The sequence below is a fragment of the Ascaphus truei genome, chromosome 1 (assembly GCF_040206685.1).
Source record: "Ascaphus truei isolate aAscTru1 chromosome 1, aAscTru1.hap1, whole genome shotgun sequence".
NCBI lineage: Eukaryota > Metazoa > Chordata > Amphibia > Anura > Ascaphidae > Ascaphus > Ascaphus truei.
In genome coordinates, this window is record NC_134483.1 from 417,787,421 (window position 1) to 417,812,623 (window position 25,203).

A 25,203-nucleotide genomic window follows, 5' to 3' on the forward strand; every position below is an offset into this window, starting at 1 on the left:
TGGGGAGAGACAGAGGGGGAGTTGGGAGGAAGGAGGGGGAGGAGAGAGAGGGGGGGGAAGGTGTGAGAGAGAGGGGGGGGAAAGGCGAGAGAGAGGGGAAAGATGAGAGAGGGGGGAAGGAAAGAGAGAGAGGAAAGAGACTGCATTATTTCTTCCTTCCTGCTTAGTCTGGGTTAATACAGAATCTGAATTAGAATTTAGAGACAGCTGTCAATCACAATGCTCGTGGCTCACACAATCTGCCAGGTCCCGGGGAGACTTTGGCCGTCCCTCAGGAGTCCTGCCAAGCAGCCGGATAATACCTCGGCTGGAAGATAAGCATAACAGCAAGCAACCCAATCCACCTGTAGCAGGAGCGAGATGCACATTTAGACTTAATCTCTCCTGGAGATAACTAAAGCAAGTCCCAAAAAGCTGTCAATGGCTGAGCGGGAGGCATTCCCCCCCCCCCCCCCCCTCAATTATAAACTCAGCAGATGGAAACACTGCATTTGACAGGAGATTTTGCCGACCTCATTCACACTTGATATGGCTAGCATCTTTTTATATGAAGTTCACCTCTCATCAGACCGTACGCAGAGATTACACCTCCGCGCTATGACAGATTTATTCTCAGTCAGTTAATATGAAGCTAAAGGGCGAAAGGAGCAGTACTACTTAGAAGGGAACATTTTTAATCAGAAAGGAAAGGAGTAAAAGGGGGAGGGGGATAAGACCAGGACAGGACCATGGTTACAGTCATGATATGCATATATACAGACTTTATCACATAAGTACATCTTTCAATGTATTTTCAGGCAGTTTTGTTACGGAACAGAAATTGGCCCTTTGGGTAGAGCCTGAGTATTGAAGCCAAGGGGCCCAAGTTCTCTCATATTTAGGAAGTGAGCCCCCCAGATAGGCCGTTATCTGTTCCATCCAGGCTACTGTATGTGCCGTATCTTTTTGTAAATATGAGATAAAGGTGGAGGAGCCGCCATTTTCCATTGTTTGGCAATGGCGCACAGGGTAGCAAGAAATATATTTGCACCTAACGGTTTTCTGTTTATATCTACATTTTCTAAGGGTCTACCTAGTAGGGCAGGGGTAGGATCCCGGGGTATATCTAGGTCGGTGACTGCTCCTATAAGGGTAAACATTTTGTGCCATAGGTGGGTGATCTTGGGACATGTTCAACAAATGTGGAGCATAGAGGCTATTTGACCACAGCCCCTCCAGCATAGGGGTGAAGAGTTTTGATGGATTGTGTGTAGACTCTCTGGTGGGTTAAGGTATCAGCAATAAAGGACCTTATATGATTTTTTTTATTGTGGTACACATGAGGGAGCAGGCTTAGCCTCCCAGATGTCTGACCATTGTTCCTGGTCTAGCTATTTACCTAGCTCTTTCTCCCACCGAGTCATATATCTCTTTAGTATCTTTCAAAAGCGAAAGACAAGGAATCTGCGCTCGTGCTGTCCTGTACAGTATGTTCCATCAGAAGAATCCCCGTGCAGCTGTGTGTGTCGGAGCAACTCCCCAAATGCTCCTAAATTGAGGTCCTCCAAAGAGGGTCTCAAAAAGACAAGAAAAAGAAATGTACACACGGTGCACCAGGGAGCAGTTAAACATATTCACAATGTAATATCTGTTCATAAGACCACACAAATACCAACCAATATATGGCTAAATCACACACTTTACAAAGGATTATTAGTAACACAATACATAACAATTACATGTAACACTGCTTCCCCTCTCACCCCCCCCCCCCCACCCTGGGAGATTTTGCCTAGGCTACAGGTACGTGTGGTGCTGGTTACCTGTGAGGGTCCAGGAGAGATGAGCCTCCGCAATGTTGTGGGGAACAGGACAGGCTTTAGGTGATCCTCCGGTTCTTTTCATTCAGTGACAGCACCTCCAGTCATAGCAGGCAGTCCCTACCATGACAGTTCTTTTCTCCTATACTTCTGTCCAATAGACTGCGACTTAGCCAGAAGCATATAAAAGGGGTCTTTAAGTAATGCAGTCACTGCAGATGGTATAACAGCATTGGATAAAGCGGAGAATGCGTTTCAGGCCCTTGGTTGGTGCTGGCCAGCAGATAATGTTGAGGCCATGTTATATGCACAGATCTTGGTTCACTCAGCCCAGAAGGGGCTGAGCTCCTCTCCCTTCCCCGGGTGGGAAGGCACATAACTCGAATAATAAATTGGAAGGCATCCTCCCTAATGCAAAAGGGGAGGGCACAGGATCTGCACCATGATTGGCTGCAACACAGACCCAATGTCACCACCTCTCCTGCCACTTAGGGAGGCTGCGTGAGGGGGGGTAAACCCCACAGGATAGCCTGTCACTGTCTGTATCTATCAGAAGTTACATGACAGGAGGGCAGAAAGATAGCTGGACCCGCAATGGCTATACACTCCCCTAGGTGAAAATTCCCATGTCCTCACTGGGATCCAGTTTGGGCACCAGCCAGTAACCTGAAGCCTGCAAAACGGAGCAGGTTACAGCAGATGGATAACATAACCATACACAGGTATACAGACAATTACCCATTTCATCCACTGTGTTACAGCGATGATGAAACATACTTCCCCTTCCAACGGGAAGAAACAGAAAACCCTCACTTATAATATTTAGGGTCGGGCTTCTGGACTTCCCGCCCATCAAATAGCTTGGTCCAGATGGAATACACCTTGGGAGTTCCAGGGCACTGCCTAACCTCTACCCTATTATTGTAGATACAAGTGCCCACAAGTCATTCTTCCATAACAGAACGTATCTTTGAGTCGTTGATAAACCTATCCTCAGACGTTTTGGTCTTAATGTTTTCTATAACAGCCATTCTCAGCCACTCCTGATGGTGTTGGTCTATCTCATCCATAATTGGCTCAGGTACATACGGGAATTTATATCCATGAAACTGACGGTACCAAATAAAGATAGCTCTATCGGCTCTGCTGAACGTTAGAATCTTATGGTTAGCTCCCTGACCAGGTAGTACCCAAACCTTAGGCTCACAGAGTTCTACCTTCTGATAGAATATCACCCCTACATTGATCTTACTCATCCTTTTGCAGAGGGCCTCAGCTATTTCGTCCTGGGATAGTTGACCTTCCTCCCACCAGTGGTCCACGATGGAACCATTCACCAGTAGTACAGTAGCCTTGTTCTATTTAGACTTGCGGTAGAGTCCTGGAACATCGGGTCCCACCATTTAAGGGGTTCCCTGGACTGATCTTCTACAGGTTGACTCTTCGACCTTGTGTCCATCTGGGAGAACACACTAGACATGGCAGATTGTTGGGACAGGGATGAGTCCCTAAATGACTTAAATGACCCTGGAGATTGAGCCACATGAATATGACTTGAATAGGGTATTCCACTCTCAGAGTTTTCTGACCACCCATCCTTCCCACCAAAGTCCCAATCCCTCAAGTTCATCGACATACCCGGGGACAAGTTATCACTAGGGAACTTGTTGAGCACAAAGGTGGCAGGAGCCAGGGCCGAAATATTGGGATAAAGAGCCAAAGGTTGAGGCCTAGGATGATCCTGGACATAATGCACAGGATTGGCCTTACCCTTACTCCTAGAGGATGGTGTTGGGCTAGGTGCAGGGGCTGGTTACGGGACATGGGTAACAGGGGCCGGTGAGTTGGGCCTAGCAATGTCCATGACCAGTCCAATAGATGTACCTTTAGGTCGGCCACCTCTAGGGGATGGTACAGGGACGCTTTGAATAATCCGCTGGTCCTACGACAACCTCTTCCCCAGATTGGGGCCTGTGATGGGATACGGGCAGTGGAACCAGGCTCTGGCTGAGCCAGTCACAGTGAGGGGCGTGTCAGCATTTTGCCGCCAAACACGATGCAACGGTCTTTGCAAAACTTGCAGCTGGATTTTGCAAAACCTATGCGGTCCCGTGGTTTTCGGCAGGAACGTCATCTTGATTGCGCAATATATGCCATGCACTCCATTGTAAAGTACACAGCATGACAATAAAGGTACACGGGGTCCCTGGCGACGCTTCAGGGGCCCGTTCCTCACACTTTACATTGTAAAGCAGCACAGTCCTTATCCTTTAAGGTGCACAAGGTCCCCAAGCCTACAACTGAAAGGGGCCCGTCCCTTCTTGAAGTGAGATGCGGGGTTCACGCTCACTGAATGCTTTCCCACAGGGTGCACCCCCATTAGCACAAGTCTAGGTACCCAGGGTCCCCAGCAACAACTGAAAGGATTCCTGGCCCCAGTAATTTCTTTGTTTAGCAGCTGAAAGGGTACACGCTCCCAATATTGCCCGTCAGGGTGTGCCCCAACCTCTGGTCTGTATGGAAATGAATGGTACACGCTCCCTGTTAACATACCCTCAGGGTGTGCCCCAACTAGCACAGTTCGTCGTGCACAGGGTCAAGATTAACAACATCTGGAAGGGCCCGTCCCTGTCTTGGATCCTTGATGAAAGGTACACGCTCCCTGGTAACATGCCCTCTGGGTGCACCCCAACACTGTCTGTCCTTGGTAAGGGTCTAGGCAACCCCCTCTCTGGTGTCGCCTCAGGGAGAGGTTCCCCCATGCCTTAACATGGATGGGTGCCAAAGGTCCCTGGAGTAGCATCAGGGGCCTGGCCCAGCCTCTTTTACTGCTGCTGGCTGCATAGTCTCTAAAAGCCTGCCCTGTTGCTGCATCTCAGCAGCGCCTCCATTTGTAGCACTGCTCATCCCCTCCCACCTCTCCTCTGGGAGATTTTGCCTAGGCTACAGGTACGTGAGGTGCTGGTTACTTGTGAGGGTCCAGGAGAGATGAGTTTCCGCGATGTTGTGGGGAACAGGACAGGCTTTAGGTGATCCTCCGGTTCTTTTCATTCGGTGACAGCACCTCCAGTCATAGCAGGCTACAGCAGAGCTGCAGGCAGTCCCTACCATGACGGTTCTTTTCTCTTATACTTCTGTCCAATAGACTGCAACTTAGCCAGAAGCATATAAAAGGGGTCTTTATTTGATGCAGCCACTGCAGATGGTATAACACCGTTGCATATAGTGGAGAATGGGTTTCAGGCCCTTGGATGGAGCTGGCCAGCAGATAATGTTGAGGCCATGTGCTCTGCACAGATCTTGGTTCACTCAGCCCAGGAGGGGCTGAGGTCCTGTCCCTATAACCATGGATATATACATAAAATGTCAGATTGCTCCCTCACGAGGATGTTAAATGGACACTAGCTTCTATGAAGCCTACACCACAAATTTGTCTGAGAAACATTCACATACAAGTGTTAAGTCACAGCAAATAGTGTGAAAGCCACAATGAGGGTGACCTCTGAGGGCATGAGAGGCTGCTCAACGCGCTCACCCATTGGCTGGGACAGAGGGACCAGGAAGCGCAAGTGGAGGGGACTTCTACCTGTGCAGTCCGGCCCTAATATCAGTGTTCTGCTGCTTGTGGTCAGAATCAGTCCCCCTCATTGTGGCTTTCTTACTCACTATTTGCTGTGACTTAACACTTGTATGTGAATGTTTCTCAGACAAATTTGTGGTGTAGACTTCATAGAAGCTAGTGTCCGTTTAACATCCTTGTGAGGAAGGAATCTGACATCTGATGTAATTGTTATGTATTGTGCTACTAATAATCTTCTGTAAAGTGTGTGATTTAGCCATATATTGGTTTGTTATTTGTGTGGTCTTATAACCAGATATTACATTGTGAATATGTTTAACTGATTCCGGGTGCATTTCTTTTACCATGAAAACAACATTTGCTTAACAATAATTAGATACAAGAATAGATTCAGAATTGCAGCGCAGCCTTGTATACATAGCAGCTACCTTTGGGGATTCTGCTAAGTTATGATTTATATACAGAGATGGCATTTTGCAGCAGTAGTGTCATACACGGCCCAGCATGCTCATTGGCAGTGTGCCGCATCATTTTCTTTTAAATGTCATTTGGGAACACAGAGGGCTGTTGTTTGCATCGCACATAAATCTGGTTTCCTGAAAGCCTTTGTAATGAACGTGGTATATTTATCTTGTTACTGAGTGCAAATGTTCCATGAAATAATACGCCCTATTTAATCCATTGAATAAATAAACGTTGGGTAATCTTTGCGCGCATTAACCGTTTCAGTGGCAGAGGGACTGTTGCAAACGGTTAATCCAAGCACTGCTACGCCTTTTTATTAACACACCAAACCTGTTTAGGGAACACGAGGCACAACAGAAAAGCTCAGCCGCCTTGCGTGCCCTGAACGTCTTCCGTGGCACTTTCTTGTATTTTCGGTCCCTTTGTTTCCCTTACCATCGTATGCCCCTCTGGCAAGAAAGGTGTTAATTCTTGATTGTGAGGTTGCTAAAGAGTCTTGAGCGTTTGAATAAAGAACCACATCAAAATTAGAGATGTGCTACCGATTGCCCTCGTTATGCCACAACTTGAAAGGCTATTCAAAGTACTATGCAAATACAGAGCTTCAGGTTCAAAAGAACATTGAGATCAAACAGTAAAGTCACACACATGAAACCAAACAAATATTTTAAAAAGCTGTAGATTTTTGTTTTATTCTGTTGACTTATTTTTGGAATCAGAGCCAGAGGTCAACAGTTTATTGCTACTCTGATTTTTACTCTGGGAGTCCCCTGGTTCCAAAAAGCACGGGCACTTTACACCTCACCTGGACAGTGGCCACATGTAACGTCCATGCTTTCAAGTTAGTACTGTACTTAAATGCACGATCATTGGGATAGGCCTGGCGCTTCTCGCACGCTATTGGGGCCAATTATTCGTTCCAAAGATCAAATATTAAAATGCCAAAATGTTTGGTACCAGAGGATTCCAGGAGTAATCACCTGCACAGTCACAAAGTTTAGGCTACAATAAAAACTAGCGAGTCCGGATTGTTTCTGTAACGTTCACGTGTAACCAGGGCTGCCGACAAGGGTGTGAAGCACAGGGACATCTGTCCTAGGCCCGGTGGCGGATGTGGGCCCTGCCTGGTGGTCCCAACCTGGAACCTGGGGCACGCCGGAGGTTGGGCCACACTTCCATTATCGGCTGCCTTGCCCAGGCGGACCTTGCACCAACGCTCCACAGGTAGGATCTGGGGGGGGGGGGATGAGCAGAGTGAGAGAGAGTGGAGAGATTAAGGAGGAACAGAATAAGAGAGGGGGTGAGAAAGTAAGAGAGAGAAAATTGAGACAGAGATGGGGAAGAGTGCGAGAGAGAAGAGGGGAGAGAAATGAAGAGAAGAGGGAGAAGGGAGAGGAGTGAGTGGGAGGGAAGAGTGCAATAGAGGGGGTGTAGAAGAAGGGGGAAGAGTGAGGATGAGAAGGGGGGGATTGTAAGAGAGAGTTGGGGAAAGGGTGAGGACTTGCAGGGCTGCCGAACACCTCCTCCTTACTCCCCCCCTACCTCCTCCCACCCCCACCCCCTTGCTGAACAACTCAGGGGTTCGGGTGGAGACTCGAGCCCTGAGGCCGGGGAAAGCTGTGGGCTGCCCCGGATGTCACAAACTGTACTGTCTTTGGTTGCAATGGAAATAAATGTTAAACTGCACAGGGAGTTTTCTGTGTACAGCACATATATGGGAAAGATATTGAATTGTTTGCAAACACACACAGAGATTTATAATCTAGTTCCATTTCATATCCAATAAATGCACAATGTATGTATGTGAAGAGTTGTATTACATTCACATTATAAAGCAATACCTAACATACTTGCAGCCATTTCATAATGAGTTTAGCCAATATTTTATTCTAATCTGCTTTGCAACAGTTTTGGGATTTGTCCCTTTGTTGCATGTGATCTACTAAAGTTGAACAAGTAAATGGTGCAATCCCCAATAGCGGAATAAAAAACAACATTTTAGAAAGAATTCAACAATCAAACTGGCTTCCTTAAACATGCTTAAAACAAAGATGTGGCTGGGTTTTTCAATCAGTTGTTTCCTCTGCCATATATCACCCAGTACATATTTGAAAGCCAATAAAGATAAGGGAGGGCTGGGAGGGGAGAAAGAGTGGTGTTTTGCCCATGTAAACTCTTGTTAAACACATCACGCAAAAGGTGGTAGCAAGTGGAAATGAAACTTTTCCCAATGCCTCCCCTTACCATGTGTACAAACGAATTCCTCGATATTAAAATGTGTTTAGGGAGGTGCACTTACAGAAGGGTTGTTCATTTCCACAGGCGTCACCAAAGTTGATGAATGTAGTTAGTGAAGGTAATTCTGCATCAAAGTTACCCTTACTCTTCCTAGTGTCAATGTATCAAGGTATTTTGCTCCAATCTTGCCCCGTATGTCACATTGCCATCTCGGAAGTGTAAGTAGGAGGACTTATATAATATACCTATTATAATGGACGCACTGTATGTTAAGAGATAATGGGGAAAGCAGGGTTGCAGGCCTATCTGAGACGTGTGAATGTACTCACAAGTGGTATTTTTATTTGCTGTACACACGGTGGAGGGTTTTTGTCACTTTTTTAACCATCATGACTTATATAATGTGTGGTTGAAACCTATCATAATTACATTTGAGCCCCTCTGTGCCTCATTTTTCCCTCCCTTTCTCCTGCATTCCAAAAAATACATCACGCCTGATGTGGTGTACATCTCCTTGTTAGCAGTTCTACCCTTTTTACAGGATGCAGTTTTAAGTAGAAAACGGTGGAGACCCTCCACACTTGTCTTCTTCTGTGTTCTGATACATTGACCTTAATGCTTGCTACAAGATTCAAGTTCTAGCCCACTTTAGTTCTCTCCAGTCGCAGCAATGCCCGGTTGTGGCTGCTAGATTTTGGGCTCCTGGCAGTGCCCCGCACAGCTGGTGTTTGCCGTGGTCATTTTGCCCTGGCAAACCCGGGCGTGGGGAAAATTAAACAAGCTACAATTGTATGGTCTTAAATTGATGACAAGCAGACATAATTAACCACTGTTAACATGCATGTTTCTTTTATTTCTTCTTTTCTTTTTTAGTTGGAAGATGATGTTATTGCCAAACCAGAGTATTTCCAGTCCTTGAAAAACTTTGCTACCCAGCAAATGTCTGATGATTGGATGATCCTTGAATTTTCTCAGCTTGGATTTATTGGTAGGCTATTCTGAGTGTGTCTTTGTAAAACTCTCACGTACTTTTTTTCACAGTAAACAAGATGTACTGTTGGAGTCAGGCACAGATGGGTTGATTGCTATTTTCATTACATGTTATTGATTTTTAGTATTAATGTGTTTGTGTTAGCTAGTCTATTTCATCTTATACCTTATTGAAGCATGCACATCCGTACTACACACGTCAAATTATTTTTAGTAATACACTTATTCATTTGCAGATCATTCTACAAAAATCTATATGCCTATGTTAAAACATAAATATTGATATCATTTATTTTACAGTTTTAGCAGCTATATTGATCTCTGAGAAAAATTTAGCAGGGAACGTTTTAGCCATTCTAGCAGCTTGCCACGGCAACCCGCTCTGCAGCTCATGGTTAGCATCTCTCCGGTCCCCTGCTCTGCAGCTCATGGTTATCTTCTGTCCTGTCCCCCGCTCTGCAGCTCATGGTTAGCATCTGTCCTGTCCCCTGCTCTGCAGCTCATGGTTAGCATCTGTCCAGTCCCCTGCTCTGCAGCTCATGGTTAGCTCATGGTTAGCATCTGTCCTGTCCCCCGCTCTGTAGCTCATGGTTAGCATCTGTCCTGTCCCCCGCTCTGTAGCTCATTGTTAGCGTCTGTCCTGTCCCCCGCTCTGTTGCTCATGGTTAGCATCTGTCCTGTCCCCCGCTCTGCAGCTCATGGTTAGCATCTGTCCGGTCCCCTGCTCTGCAGCTCATGGTTAGCATCTGTCCTGTCCCCCGCTCTGCAGCTCATGGTTAGCATCTGTCCTGTCCCCCGCTCTGTAGCTCATGGTTAGCATCTGTCCTGTCCCCCGCTCTGTAGCTCATTGTTAGCTTCTGTCCTGTCCCCCGCTCTGCAGCTCATGGTTAGCATCTGTCCTGTCCCCCGCTCTGTAGCTCATTGTTAGCATCTATCCTGTGCCCTGCTCTGCAGCTCATGGTTAGCTTCTGCCCCCCCCCCCCCTCTGTGTTTTTTTTGTTATATGTTTTTGCTCTCGTTAGTACCTTATTTGAGTGTTTCTAGGTTGTTTGTGTGGTCTCACTTGTTGAGCCAGCAGTTTTTCTTTAAACCCCATATTGGTTTAGTTTTATATTGATTTTTATGATTATTGTGTAGTGTGTGTTTTTTGTGTCTTTTACGTTTGGTTATTTTTGATTCATTTAACCAACTGTTAGGTCATTTGGGACCTGGTACTAAAATGTGTGTATATATATATATATATATATATATATATATATATATATATATATATATATATATCGAAAAAAAAATGAATGATCCCCTGTGTGCTGTGTATATTTCTTTTCGATATCTAAATTCAGTTTATGTAATGGGTTTTTTAATGCAGTGTTAGCATGTTTTCCTTTAAAATGTGTTATTTTAATTTGATAAATCTGGAACTATCTTTGCATGAGCTTACTTTTTTTGATTATGTATATATATATATACACACACACACACACACACACACACACACACACACACACACACACACACACACACACACACACACACACACACACACACACACACATATATAATGAATTAACCTAATGCCCGCAGAACTTATAACTGTCATCTAACTATAATATTTATAGAAATGTTCCCATTTTGACATTTTAGAAATAATTTCTATTAATAAATTCATGTTTATTTTAATTTTTATCATGATAAAAGAGTTAATTGTGGGCCACCAGGTAGTTGTTGTGAACCAACAATGGTCTACACAGTATACAAGCTTTCGGACCTTACGTACAGGTACTTAATGGCAGAAAGAAGGTATTTAAAGAAGAACCCTGTGAGGTTGCAAAGCTTGTACCTTGTCAACTATTGTTGGTCCAATAAAAAGTATTGTACTACTCTTTTTCACTAACAGTATATTAGTATTGCTATACTGTACAGTTGGGTATAAGCCAGTAGATTTTAATGGATGAAAGACCTCTGATTTCACTCAACAGTATTGCAGTGTGTCTCTACATGATGCCATCTCTGATACTGAGTGTTAGAAAATATATTTCTATTAAAGGAGAATCCTACTAGGCTATTTGTAGAGGTTCCACCTCTGTTCCGTGTTTTATCACTCCAGATGTATGAATATATTTCTTGGGTAGAGTATAAAATGGCATACATGTGTTTATATAAAAAAATATATATATTTTGGTGTGATTTAAGTTTTAATAAACTGTAACGATAAAAACACATTTTTAGTAAAACACTTGTGAAGCAGGTATTCTTTAGCTCATGTTTGATACTCCTTTCACAGTATAGCTTCCTGTATTTTAAATGGTCTTCCTGCATCATCTGTGATGCATTGTGTAAGGGACAGCACTTTATAGAGATGAACAATAAATGATCCTACACATGTAAATGTTGATGTCATCTCTTTACATGAGGATACTCTTTGCCTTTGGGGCATTGCTGGCAGACCAGGGGCCAGCTTTGCGTTTTAATATTTTGTGACCTTGCTGTATGCTTAATGTGACTTTAACAAGCATTTTAACATAAGTGTTTCTGAGAATGAACCTTAGCAAATGTGCCAATTTACTTCCTCTGCTGCTATCAGCTGAACAATTTTATGTATTGATCATGAACCATGACAAGCCTGATATTAAAGGTTTAAAATCCATATACTAAATGCACCAATTTGTGGCTTGTTCTAATATAAATATTTACGTTGTACAGTATAACAGACTGTGGAGTCTTGTTTAAAAGATATAGGGCCATATTTACTAGGCAGGGTTAAGCCCTAAGGCACATTGCAGGCTTTGTTTCCTTTTTTTTTAAACGGTTGGACTATAAAGTGCCTTAAGGCTTAGCACTGCACGTCCCAAGGTGCTTCATGTATTGATGCAGGCAGTAAATGTACTATATTCTAAGGATACAATAGCATCAGTGTATCAAGCTAACATTGTAAAAATAAAAAATGTATTAGCTGTCCTTGCTTTTAGATACACATCAAAATGTTTAAAGAAAATAACAAACGCATAACAATAAAAATGCAGTATAAAATAGGAATTTACAGAAACATGTTACACTTTTAAAAATGCAAGCAGGAAAATAATACCAGAGTATGAATTATACATACAAATACAAAACCCTAACAAATACACTTTGACTTTGGTCTACAATGCTTTAATGCAGTGAGTTCCAACCTTTTTTTTTGGTCAAGAAACTCTATGAAATTCCGAGGAACCCCAACGCGATCAAACAGCGAGTTTGAGATCAGATGCATTGTAAATTATTTTGTATTTGGTGCAATTTTCAAATGACCTTAAAATTACAGGGAACTATTTAGGGATGCCCGGGGAACCCAAGGGTTCCTAGGAACCCTGGTTGAAAAACACTGCTTTAATGTACGATTCTGCGTCAATAAATAAAGGGGATTTCAACACTTATTTAAAAGTGTCTACCGAATGAGCAAAGACAAGGAAGCCTTCTGCTGGTGAGTGGTTTCATATTGGTTGTGCCATCCCTCTAGCTGATTTCAACTTCAATACGGGTGGCCACAATTTTCTGATCAGTTGCTGATTTACGATCTCTGGCAGGTGTACCCGCACCGTAAGGAAATCTGTTCCCTTAGCTGTGGAATCCTGGTTGGATAGACCTTTATAAAGTAATCCTAAAACCTTCAGGTGCTCTGTCCCACTCATGAGCAGCCAATGTAACTTCCACAGCACAGTCTATATATTATCTTAATAAAGTACCTATTAAAGTCCTAGTTGCGGTGCTCTGTAACACATGAAGGTGCCGATAGATGGTAGTCCACGTTTTAGTGCTTCCATCATTGCATCTAGATTGGCATCTGCCAGACCTGTAGATATTCTGAGCATGAAAAGAAAAAAAGGATTTAACTTGAATAACCAGTCGTACTCTGCATTGCTGGCTGACTAAACTACTCTTGGTTAGTCGACAGCAAAACAGCAGAAGCTCCAAACGTAAAGATGAACAGAATAAAGAAATGGAAGTGCAAATACCACCGTCAGAAATAAAACCGCAGGTCTTCAATAGATCAACAGAGGTAGAGGAAGGACTCCCAATTTGATAGAAATAGAAGGCGGTACATAGTATAATATTGCTATATATATAGTAAAAAGAACTCTGACAAAGGAGTAACATAAGTGTGTAGACCGCCCAGGGTCTAGAACGCAGCCCTGGAGATATCCTGGAGCAGACGCCGACACCCGCCTTCCTCTGAGTCGGTCGTAACATCATTTTCAGATTGTAACGCTGTGCTCACCACGGACAAGGAGGGACCCCGAAACTGAGGTGAGAAGAGTAACACCTGCACCCACAGCTACGGGGACACGCCTGGAAAGTGGAAAATAGGCGTCTGGAACCGTACGGGAGTATAAGATAAAGTAAGATACTCGCCTGACGAGAAGGGAGGTTCCAGAAGATAGTTGGTACCGAGAGCCTGGGGTCCAGAGCTGGGAGGTAGATCAGGATCCGTAAGCAGAGGAAAGAGGTCGGAAGGTTCAGGAGGTCAGGATACTAGCCAAAAGTCGACGTCTAGAGCGGATCCACAGCCAAGCCGGTTCGGTACACAAAAGATCACTAGAAAAGACAAAGGGTCAAGAGCTAAGGCAGACATGACCATGGTTAACACTGGTCATACAGAACTATGCTCAGCCAACGAAGGAATGGCTGAGCAGGGTATATATAAGAAGGGAGACCAATGGGAAGAGGGGGAGGAACGGAGGCGCGATCCCATGGGAGACAGGGATAGGAGGAAATATTGCCCCAGTTGATTTGCCTGACGCGTGGCTTGTGAGCGGTGCACGTGCATCAGGCGTGTGCCCCGTGCGGGGGAGATGTGTGCGGCCTAAGCTGGGGCCGGGAGTCCCTCTCGCGGGAGGAGATGGAGATGCGCGATCGTGCACGCGCATGCGCGTTTCCAGTGGCAGCCACGGGAGTCAGGGAAGGGGAAGGAGATGCCTGCTCGCGGGAGGAAATAAAGGTGCGCTAACGTGCGCGCGCATGCGCGCCTCCAATGGCAGCCGCGGGAGCCAGGGAAGGGGAAGGAGAGGACCGCTCGCGGCGGAGCTCCTGTGGAGCAGGAGCCAGAGAGCGCCGGGTGAGTTGTGGCCTGGGGGGACCCCTCTTGGGGAGAGATGTTCCTCGGGGTCTTACAGTACCCCCCCCCTTGAGGAGCGGTCTCAGGACGACTCCAATATGGTTTTTGGGGAAATTTAGAGAGAAAGAGTCTCAGCAGTCTGGGAGCATGTATTTGATGGTGGGGCATCTTTCCTCTGGCCCAAAGCCCTTCCAGTGAACCAGGTACTGCACCGAACCCCTCGTCCTCCTGGAATCCAGAATAGACTGAATCTCAAACTCCTCCTGCCCCTGAACTATGACTGGCTTAGGGTCAATTGGTGTCCTGTGGAACCGCGGACTCTGGAACACAGGTTTCAGTAGTGACACGTGGAAGACGAAGGGTATCTTCATGGATGGAGGAAGTTCCAGACGATATGCCATAGGATTGATCCGTTCCACTACTGAGAATGGGCCCAAGTACCTGGGAGCCAGCTTGTGGCTTGGAGTCTTCAGTCTAATGTTCTTGGAGGAGAGCCAGACCTTATCCCCTGGTTTGAAGACTGGTGCCTGACGGCGGTGAAGATCTGCCTGTGCCTTTTGTCTGTGGGTTGCCTTTCTCAAAGCCTCTTGGATCTTTTTCCAGGATTCCTGAAGATCCTTGGTTCGGTCATCGGCCGCTGAAACCCCGGAAGGAACTTAGGTGATGGGCAGCTGACCTGGGTGAAAACCATAATTAATGAAAAAAGGGGATTTCAGCGTGAGCTGTTCTTTAAAGAATTATGGGAGAACTCTGCCCACGGAAGTAAATCTACCCAATTATCTTGGCTGTCCGCGATGAAGCGGTATTGCTCCAGCGTCTGGTTCATTCTCTCGGTTTGCCCATTAGTTTGGGGATGATACCCGGAAGAGAAATGGAGGGTGATATCCATCCTGCGAGCGAAGGCCTGCCAAAAATTTGAGACAAATTGTGTACCTCGATCGGATACGATGGAAAGAGGAACTCCGTGAATGCGGAATATTTCCCTAACAAAAATGTCTGCCAAAGTGGCGGAATTGGGTAGGCCTTTGAGAGGAACGAAATGAGCCTGTTTGGAAAAACGATCCACGACAACCAAAATGGTGTTCATCCCTTTAGAGGTTGGAAGTTCCACCACAAAGTACATGGACAGATGGCTCCATGGGCGTTCTGGTATAGGGAGGGGTTGTAGAAGACCGTACGGCTTTTTACGAGCGGTCTTAACCTGGGCGCAAATTGGACAGGTTTTTACGTACTCCGAAATGTTTTTTTTACTAAATAAAGCAATATTATTCTATGTCCTGTCTTCTATTTCTAAAAAATTGGGAGTCCTACCTGTACCTCTCGTGATCTATTGAAGACCTGCGTGTGCCTAAGGAAACTCTCAAACCTTATACCAAATGCTTCATTTTCTCTCTCAACACGTGAGTGAGATAATCCACACTTGCCCTAGTATTGATTGGTCATTTCAAACACTGTTGCACTATATTTCTTCTTTTTTATATCCAGGGATCTTTGGCGCTCCGGTTTCCAAATGTAAAGATGTCTCAGATGCAACAGTGAAGCGATTAGACATATCCCTATGAGGCCATGCGTTGGTGTTAACATTTTCAACCACTTTATTAGGATCTAATTTTGGATCTACTTTTAAAACAAAAAATGTCAAATAAAAACTTCAAAGCTTCAGACTGTTCAGTTATAGCTTCTTTATGAAGTCTTTGGGAGGTGAAGTTTATCAATATGTTGATAAATCTGAACCTCTTAGATGGACAAGTCTTTGTTTATGACACCAAGAAATGCTTGTTCGCCTTCTTGATATTGTTACACTGCTCTAGCCTCTAGGGAACTCGATTTGACATAAATCGTGTCTGTAATTGGTTTTCTAATTTAAAATATCATAACATTAGTGTCTGTAAATCCCTTAAATCCACATCGCTGAGCTTGCTGCATTTAACTTCTGACTATATCAATTTTATGTGGTCTGTGCATTTTTAAACATGGACAATTTCTCAACAGGGATGTTTCAGGTGGCCATGTTTATGTAGCAAGGCAATTTGAGAAAAACTGGGTCAATGCCGGCTTGAGACCCTCTCACCCAGATATGTTAAAGAAAAAACGAAATATTAGTGGATGGTTGAATCCTCGGTGGAGAGATGTGGAGCACTGCATGCAGGGCTGACAAAATGAGGTGTACGGCACACCCAAAACGGGTTAAAAAACAATTTATTGAGGGCTAGACATGGGAGACAATCAAAGGCATGGTAGGGTAAAAGAAACTCTGACGCGTTTTGAGCGTAAATGCCCTTTGTCAAAGGGTGTATCCTTCGCTGTCTGTTCTGGCTGACAGATTCAATCTGTTAGTGGTGACATTGGATACCGAGGCTTGAGCCTCATTACTCCAAGTTCTCTTGTTGAGTGTATTGTCGCACTCTTTAGAAAGCTTCTTGATCTGTGTTACTCACCACAGTTGAGTTGGTTTCACAGGGTCAGCGCTGTGAAGTATCCTTCGCTTATAGTCCCATCTGTTTTATACACGCAGGGACCCGGTAGTAAGCCGGAACCAGAAGTGACATCGCGCAAGCATTGAGAGTGTCTCGCGAGACAAACACAGCTGAGCTGTGAAGCTAGCGTGATGCACAGAATAGTATATATAATGGAAAAAGATGTGTTATAAACCGACTATATAAACCTTACATGACATGAGGAAAAAACTAATCTAATCACTGTGTAGAAACATATAAACCATAAAGATATCACAATCTTGTTGTATACATGCCCATTTCCCCTATATTCGGGGATGAGACATGTGAGCTGATACTACTGTGGACATGTCATCCTACCCGACATGATGGCTAAAAGGTTAACATATATGTAGGTTTGGCCACTGGTTGTATATCTGGCGCTCGCGCGTTTGTTCTGTGCATCACAGCTCAGCTGTGTTTGTCTCGCGAGACACTCTCAATGCTTGCGCGACGTCACTTCCGGTTCCGGCTTACTACCGGGTCACTGCGTGTATAAAACAGATGGGACTATAAGCGAAGGATACACTCTTTGATAAAGGGCATTTACGCCCCAAGCGCGTCAGAGTTTCTTTTACCCTACCATGCCTTTGATTTGTCTCCCATGTCTAGCCCTCAATAAATTGTTTTTTAACCCGTTTTGGGTGTGCCGTACCCCTCATTTTGTCATCCCTGCATGCAGTGCTCCACATCTCTCCACCGAGGATTCAACTATCAATACCAATTCCATGCTGGATGCACGCCTCTGGAGCCAACAGTTCTTCAATCTGTGAGTAATCTCCTCTTATGGAGGTTGTCTGCCTGTGCTTTACACACAATTATTACCTTACACTCTAAGTAGTTTCTCTCATAGTGTGGTGGTTAAAGGGTTAGAATAGCTCTACAGGCTTTACCTTTCCCAATTATACTATAAATCCCACTTAGAGATTTAAGCCCGGTGTGCGGCAACTACTATTATATGAGTCATATGTCTGGTAATTAGTGTTGTTAAAGACTGCACTAGGCATTTACTGCATACTCCAATTATTCTATCTTTATAGTTGACTCCAATCAAGGGATATTAAGATATGTTTCATGTTATCATGTTCAACGCTCTGTCGCACTGGACTTGGGACTTGACTGTTGAATTTTTTCTCTCTAAATATTAGTGGAATCCTATCCCAGATTTGGTCTTTTTTATATTGCAATATAATTTTCATTCATAGAATTATAGGCATATTCATTTGCCTTGATAAAACTATACATGCATGGAATAAAATGTTTGTTTTTTGTTTTTTAGGTAAATTGTTCAAATCTAAAGACCTGCCCTACCTTGCAGAATTCTTTTTAATGTTCTACAAAGATAAGCCTATAGACTGGCTCCTCGATCATTTTCTTTGGGTGAAAGTGTGCAATCCTGAAAAAGATGCTGTAAGTGTATCCTGGTTATCATGAAGTGTTAATAAAAGGCACACTTCTACATAGTGCAGCAAACAGGTATACTGAAGGGTAGGGGCCAGCGATAGACTATATTGTGTCGAAAGGAAACCAGAGCTTTTATAAAACCTACAACTATTAATAACTGACTGCCTGCAATGCTATACATAACTATCCCTGCTCTATTCCAAGCAGTGCTGGACTTACTCATTTCTGGATATCGTATAGTGACACATGGTGAAGACTAGGTACTGTGTACCACACTTCTCAGGGGATATAATTGCATTATTATCGTTCCAGAAACACTGCGAGAGACAAAAGTCCAGCCTGCGCATTCGATACCGCCCCTCTCTGTTCCAGCACATAGGTACACATTCCTCACTGACTGGAAAAATACAGAACTTGCAGGTAAGATGGGTTCCTGCTGTTGTAGATTCCTGATATGCCATGAATTCTACACATTAGGACGTTCATGTAAATGACACATTATTCACATTAATTGCATAAACCTCTGGCAGCAAGGCGGTTAAATGATTTGGATTATTGAATTGTTTTCAGGCAATTAGGTATTAAGTACAATCTTCTCCACCTGCCTTTTAAGACTCTATGCCCTCTGCCGCCTCAGGAATAATCTCTTCTTGTGTTCCAGCTTCTAGAACCCCTTTTCACTATCCACAAAGCTACTCTTATTTTTCCATTTTTTATAAACTCAAGATCTTTCATGTACTCCTGTTTTTTGTATGCCTCCCAACATACCACAGGGGCTTTTTTCTACATCTGCCAAAGCGGCTGATCAGGCAATTTGTGGCCAAAAATCCCCATTGAGTACAATGGGGAATTTCGTCTGAAAATGGCCCGACCGCCACTTTGGGCAGATTCTTCAGAGCTGTATTTTACAGTGCTAACTTATATTTGGTGCAGTTATGTCCCTTTTGTATTATCTACATGGTTGGTACTTTGTATAAAACGTACACACATACAGTACAGACACATAAGATGATTTAAATATATAAGTGATCTGGTTCTTAAACCATATCCTAACAATGTAGTTAAATATGACTTTTTCGAAGACTCTCATAGAAGGCTAAAGATTTTACTCATTTGTGTCGTGAAAAGTGGATATACTCCTATTTTTAACAGGTTCAGCAAAAGTTTTCATTTCTAACAGATAATTATTGTTTTCAATCTGTCTGGATTATGATGGCATCATAATTTTTTAATTCACAAGAAATAAGGGATTGGCAATTTGCCTTTAGATAGGGCCACCAACAGAGAAGGTTGCCCGGGCAGGACCCCTCCTCTCAGCCAGTAGGGCCCTGTGCCCAACTGCATTCACAGTCCTGTGCTTTTTTTTCATCCATCCGGGGGTTAGGTCACCTACATTTAAGACATTAACTAATGCGCTGGTGGAAGTCACTGGACTTTCAGGATTGATCAATTTGATGGTGTGCCAACCATAGTTGGGCCGACTGCTCTGTTGGAGCAATTTTCCAGATTAGCGTCTGGAAAAGGAGCATTTTTACAATGATGTATGGGGTACGCCATAAGGACATCTGGTGTTACATCATTAGGGCAGCTAAAAGGTTAAACATACTGCTTGGTCCTAGGTTGGCCAATGCCCGTATGGCCTTTGATGGCAACTGGGCCTTCCGAGAAAATACGTTTTTTGCAGGTCTGGGAGCAACAGGTTATTTATAGGAGGCTGTAACACGGGCTTTCCAGATTACATCTATTTGCACATACTGCATATAGGTTCTGCATTCCCAGTCCTGTGCTTCTTTACTGAATGACAAATCATTTCACAATGACGCTCCCAATACTTAAAGCAATTATAAGACTAAGAAATCCCTATGTTGTTGAGTGGTGTGAAATAAATGTGTTTATGGTACAATTAGTGATGTACGATGGTAACATGTACCGGCTTTGGGTGTGGTCGCCCATAACTCTGGATTAACAAGCGTTGACATATTTGAAGTGTGATACTGACAAAAACGGTCAACATTTTTCACAATCCTAATTGTAAATGTAAAGTTTTTGTGCCTGACAACTGATTTAACATGAAAGAACCAGCCAATTCATGTGCGAGAGAATAGGTGTTTGTGCTCACCTTCTACGTGACTATTTTACCTTCTTTTACAAGATGCCGGTATTAGATATTCTTACATATCATGTTAAGTTATCTGTGTTCAATACTACTACTATAAATGTCTGAAGTCAGAAATATTCCAATAAATGCAATTTTACTTATGTAATATTGGGGAAAGTTACTCCCTCCTCCTCTGCCAGAACATACTAGAAAAGAAAATGTGCATATCAACATGTCTCCATTGGTCAAATATATTAATAACAAAATGTATCTTGTCACCAGGATAAAGACTTTGACAAAAAAGTTCTTTACAAACCCCATCTGAACCCTCCAGCAACACTTAGCACGAGTCTCAAGGAATACCAGCAGTACACGCTGGAAAAGGCCTACAGGGGGCAGGAGTGCTTCTGGGCCTTCTCTCCTGTGGCAGGGGATTATATTTTATTCACCTTTGAGCAACCTGTACAAGTAGTCGGGTAAGTATATTTGCTACGTTTCCATTTCTTTATTTAAACACTTGCAAAGATTAAAAGGAAGTTGCGTATTCATTGAGTTGTTTAGTTTTTTTTTTATATATGGAGAGATTTTCATTCATTCATTTGTTCACATTGCTTTCCTGTGCAGTGAAACCACTGGAATGGTTTTCTGGTATTTGATCAAGGGATGATGAATTGTGTGGAGTGTGGGATCAAATCTTTTGTTGGCCTTTCTGTGGCATCAAATATTAACATCTGCATTGACGTTAAGTCATTATAAAACAAAAACAACTCAAACTGTCTCCCTTACAAAGCCTTTTAGCCTGGAGACTGAAGATCATTTTTTTAAATTTGATAATACTTTTATGTATGTATATCTTTATTTATATAGCACCATTACTGTACATAGCGCTTCACAGCAGTAATACACGTGACAATCATATTAATAGCAAATAATACAAATAACACATAATGGGAAGAAGTGCTTCAGACATAAAAGTAACATTTAGGAAAAGGAGTCCCTGCCCCGAAGAGCTTACAATCTAATTGGTAAGTAGGAAGAATGTACAGAGACAGTAAGAGGGTGTTCTGCTAAGTGCGTCTGCAAGGGGCCAAGGTTGATGTATGAGGTGTAAAGTATCAGCCATGGAGCAACTCCTATGCCTCGTTAAGGAGGTGTGTTTTAAGATGGGTCTTAAAGGTGGATAGAGAGGGTGCTAGTCAAATATTGAAGGGAAGGGCATTCCAGAGGTGTGGGGCAGTCAGTGAGAAAGGTTTAAGGTGGGAGAGGGCTTTAGACACAAAAGGGCTAGAGAGAAGACATCCTTGAGCACAACGCAAAAGTCAGGATGGTGCATAGCGAGACATTAGGGCTGAGATGTAAGGAGGGGCAGAAGAGTGTAAAGCTTTTGAGAAGAAGAATTGAGTGTGTGATACGGGATTTGATAGGAAGCCAGGAGAGGGATTTCAGCAGGGGAGACGCTGAGACATATTTAGGAAAGAGTAGAGTGACTCTGGCAGCAGCGTTTAGGAAATATTATAGAGGTGAGAGACAGGAAGGAGGTTTAGTAATCGAGGCGGGAGAGAATGAGCGTCTGTGTCAGCGTTTTAGTAGTTGAGCAGAGGAAAGGGCGTATCTTTGTAATATTGCAGAGGACAAAACGACAGGTTTTAGCTACCTTTTGAATGTGAGAGGCGAATGTGAGAGGAGTCGAGTGTGACCCCTAGGCAGCGTGCTTGTGCTACTGGGTGTATGATAGTGCTTCTAACAGTAATGTAGGAGGTACTAGGGCCAGGTTTGGGAAGAAATATCAGGCGCTCCGTTTTTGACATGTTAAGTTTAAGTCGGCGGAGGGCCATTCAGGATAATATAGCGGAAAGACATTCAGAAACTTTGTTCTGTACAGCAGGTACAGGTACGTCAGGGGTTGATAAGTAAATTTGTGTGTCATCAGCAAAGACGTGATATTTGAACCCAAGAGATGTGATAAGGTCATCTAGAGAGAGAGTGTAAAGAGAAAAGAGAAGAGGTTCCAGGACAGAGCCCTGGGGTACCCCCACAGAGAGATCGATACAGGAGGAGGTGGTGTTAGCAAAAGTGACACTGAAAGTACGATGGGACAGGTAAGAGGAGATCCAGGATAGAGCTTTGTTACGGATACCAAGAGTATGGAGAATGTGAAGAAGAGGGTGGTCCACGGTGTGAAATGCTGCAGAGAGGTCGAGTAATATGAGCAGAGTGTAATGACCTCTGTCTTTGGCAGCATGGAGGTCATTACTTATTTTACAGAGGGCTGTTTCAGTGGAGTGAGCAGTGCGGAAGCCAGATTGTAGAGGGTCTAGAAGAGAATAGGTGGTGAGAAAAGCAAGCGAGAGAATACAAGACGTTCAGGGAGTTCATAGGCAAAAGGCAAGAGAGAGACAGGACAATAGTTAGAAAGACAGGTAGAGTCAATCTTGCTTTTTTTGAGTAATGGTATAATTGTTGCATGTTTGAAGGAGGAGGGAAAGGTACCAGAATAGAGGGAGGAGTTAAAAATGTGTGTGAGCGTAGGAATTATAGTAGGAGCAAGAGGTTTTAGGAGATGGGAGGGAATGGGGTCAAGAGGGCAGGTGGTAGAGGGAGAAGAGGAGATCAGCAACGATACATCATCCTCTGACAGCGGAAAAAGAGTCGAGAAAGGCAGGAGGAGAGATAGGAAGAGGTGTAGTCTGGGAGGAAGATACAGAGGGGATGTCCTGACATATGGATTCCACCTTTTCCTTGAAATAGTCGGCAAAGTCCTGAGGTGAGATAGAGGAAGAAAAATGCACAGATGTTCTGTTTTGCCCTTAGGTTTACACTTTAAACCTCCTCCTCTTCCCTTCCCTCAGGGCAGAACTGCCCAAGCACATAAGAATTAATATGTATACTGTATGTTTAGTGCTAGACAGTACAGGTGAAGGGGAAAAAAGTGTAAATAAGAACTGTTCTTTTACACATGGGAAAATTTAAGAAAAAAATAATAATGGTAAATAATTCATATTCACGCTGCTAGGATAACTTTATTGTAGGTTTATAATATTTGTATTTTGATATGTTTCAAATTATACTTATTAATCCAAATGATAGTTTTAAACTTCAGGCTAAACTAAGAGCAAATTCTATGTATGAGTCAGACAAGCTAAGAATAGATAGTGTGCCAGTGATGATATACTGTTCCTCCATGACTCTTAATACCTTCCTGTTCTCTTTCATTTGTATTACATTATTAATGAATACTTATGAAATAACATACTCTGGCTCCTCTTTACATTCATTTTAAATAATAATTATTTCTGCACATGGGAGCATTTTCTATATTAGTTGTGGTTGAATGGACTATGGGACAGACTTACTAAGCAGCAGTATGCTATAAGACACCTTATGGCACTGCTTAGTAAACATGGGCTGATCTGATACAGGACAATACTTTCATCATGTGTTGCCGATTTATCCCAATGAAACCCCCACTAAGCAAATTCATCCTAAAGTTACTGTTTTACCAATCTGGGACATCAACGCCACATAACCAAAATGCCATTGAATCTCTTTGCTGAATGTGTTGCAGTCCCATCTGGCAGAGATGGGGGTCAAACACAGATCTTCTGAAATAAGTTGTCCAGGACTTGAGATGTTCCCTTTTGTGTTTTATCATGTTAAGTACTGTATGAAAGACCAATGCTGCTCGAATGTATTCAAAGGACAAGCTGATTATTTTTTAAAAATATATATGTTTTTAGAAAAATTGTTTGTTGAAAAGAATTGCTGCAAAATTCTGAGGCTTTTTTCCGTTGGTGTTTGAAATAAAATGAGCAGATATATCAGGTATATATAGGCGCAAAGTTCACCTTTCCTGTCTCACCCTCAAATACTTTCTGGGCAAGCTACCCAGCTACCTGAACAAGCTCCTCACCCCTACCACATGCAGTACCTATCACCTGAGATCAGATTCCAAAAGACTATTCATGGTCCCAAGGCTCAACAAAGTATCCGGCCGCTCCTCCTTCTCTTACTGTGCACCCCAAAACTGGAACAACCTACCGGAGACTCTCACATCCACCACCAGCTTAAGTTCTTTCAAATCTAAGGCTGTCTCACATTTTAATCTGGTCTGTAACTGTTTCATACGCTCATAATATATATTTTCTTTAACTGTGCACGCAATGTCTTGTATATAATGTACACCCTGTTCATTTATGTAACTGTACTTGTAACCATGTATTATTTCTCTTAACTCTGTGCCCAGGACATACTTGAAAACGAGAGGTAACTCTCAATGTATTACTTCCTGGTAAAATATTTTATAAATAAATAAATATTTACTGCTGCGGCACAGTTTATTCGAGCATTTGCCCGTTCTGTGCCGCAGCAGTAGCCTGGCGCGCGCCCGAGTGTGACGGGCGCGCGCCGAAGCAGCGGAAGAGCGCCCTCCGATCGGGGCGCTCTCCCTACCGCTGCCGGGTCCGCCGGGTCCCCCGGAACCCCCTGCCGCCGTCCCGCAGATCGCGGGACACCAGGGCTCCCTCGGGGAGCCCTGGACGCGCGTGCAGGGGGCGCAGGCTCCCGAAGACGCGTGACCGCGCGTCTATGACGCGCGGCACGCCGAGGGGCGGCCACTAGCAAGCCGGGAAATCTCCCGGCTTGCGGATCTGGCCGCACTGCGATAAAGTGTGTCGCCAGTGTAAGTGTGTCTACGAGATGTGGGGCAATGCGCCTGTTCTAGCTTTACTGTAGTAACAAAGGAGGGAGAGGGAGTAGGTGGTACGATGCCTTTTAATGGACCAACAAGTAGTTGATATTTTACAATCTTTCACACCTCTCGAAAGCTTGTAACATCAACTACTTGTAACCCCTCTAATTCACCTCAGACTAACATCAACTGCTGAGGCCAGGGCCTGACTCCCTCCCTAACCATTACCCCACACATGGCCATAGATCAGACAAAGGGAGGCAGACTACAGTAATGTCTATAGTACAACGGTATTTATATATATATATACATACGGATGGCCCCTTGCTCAGCTTTATTACAACAATGTAGT

At 43.8% G+C, this 25,203-nt stretch overlaps 1 protein-coding gene across 1 annotated transcript in view; it reads left to right on the forward strand.

The window, feature by feature from the left end:
* The window catches only part of MGAT4D (MGAT4 family member D), a 148,483-nt gene that overhangs the window by 104,581 nt on the left and 18,699 nt on the right, over positions 1-25,203 (forward strand). Inside the window, exons 8-11 of the mRNA XM_075614878.1 lie at positions 8,956-9,070; positions 17,942-18,072; positions 18,379-18,486; positions 20,447-20,640. Coding sequence (XP_075470993.1) covers positions 8,956-9,070; positions 17,942-18,072; positions 18,379-18,486; positions 20,447-20,640 — 548 coding nt within the window. The remainder of the gene's footprint in view (positions 1-8,955; positions 9,071-17,941; positions 18,073-18,378; positions 18,487-20,446; positions 20,641-25,203) is intronic.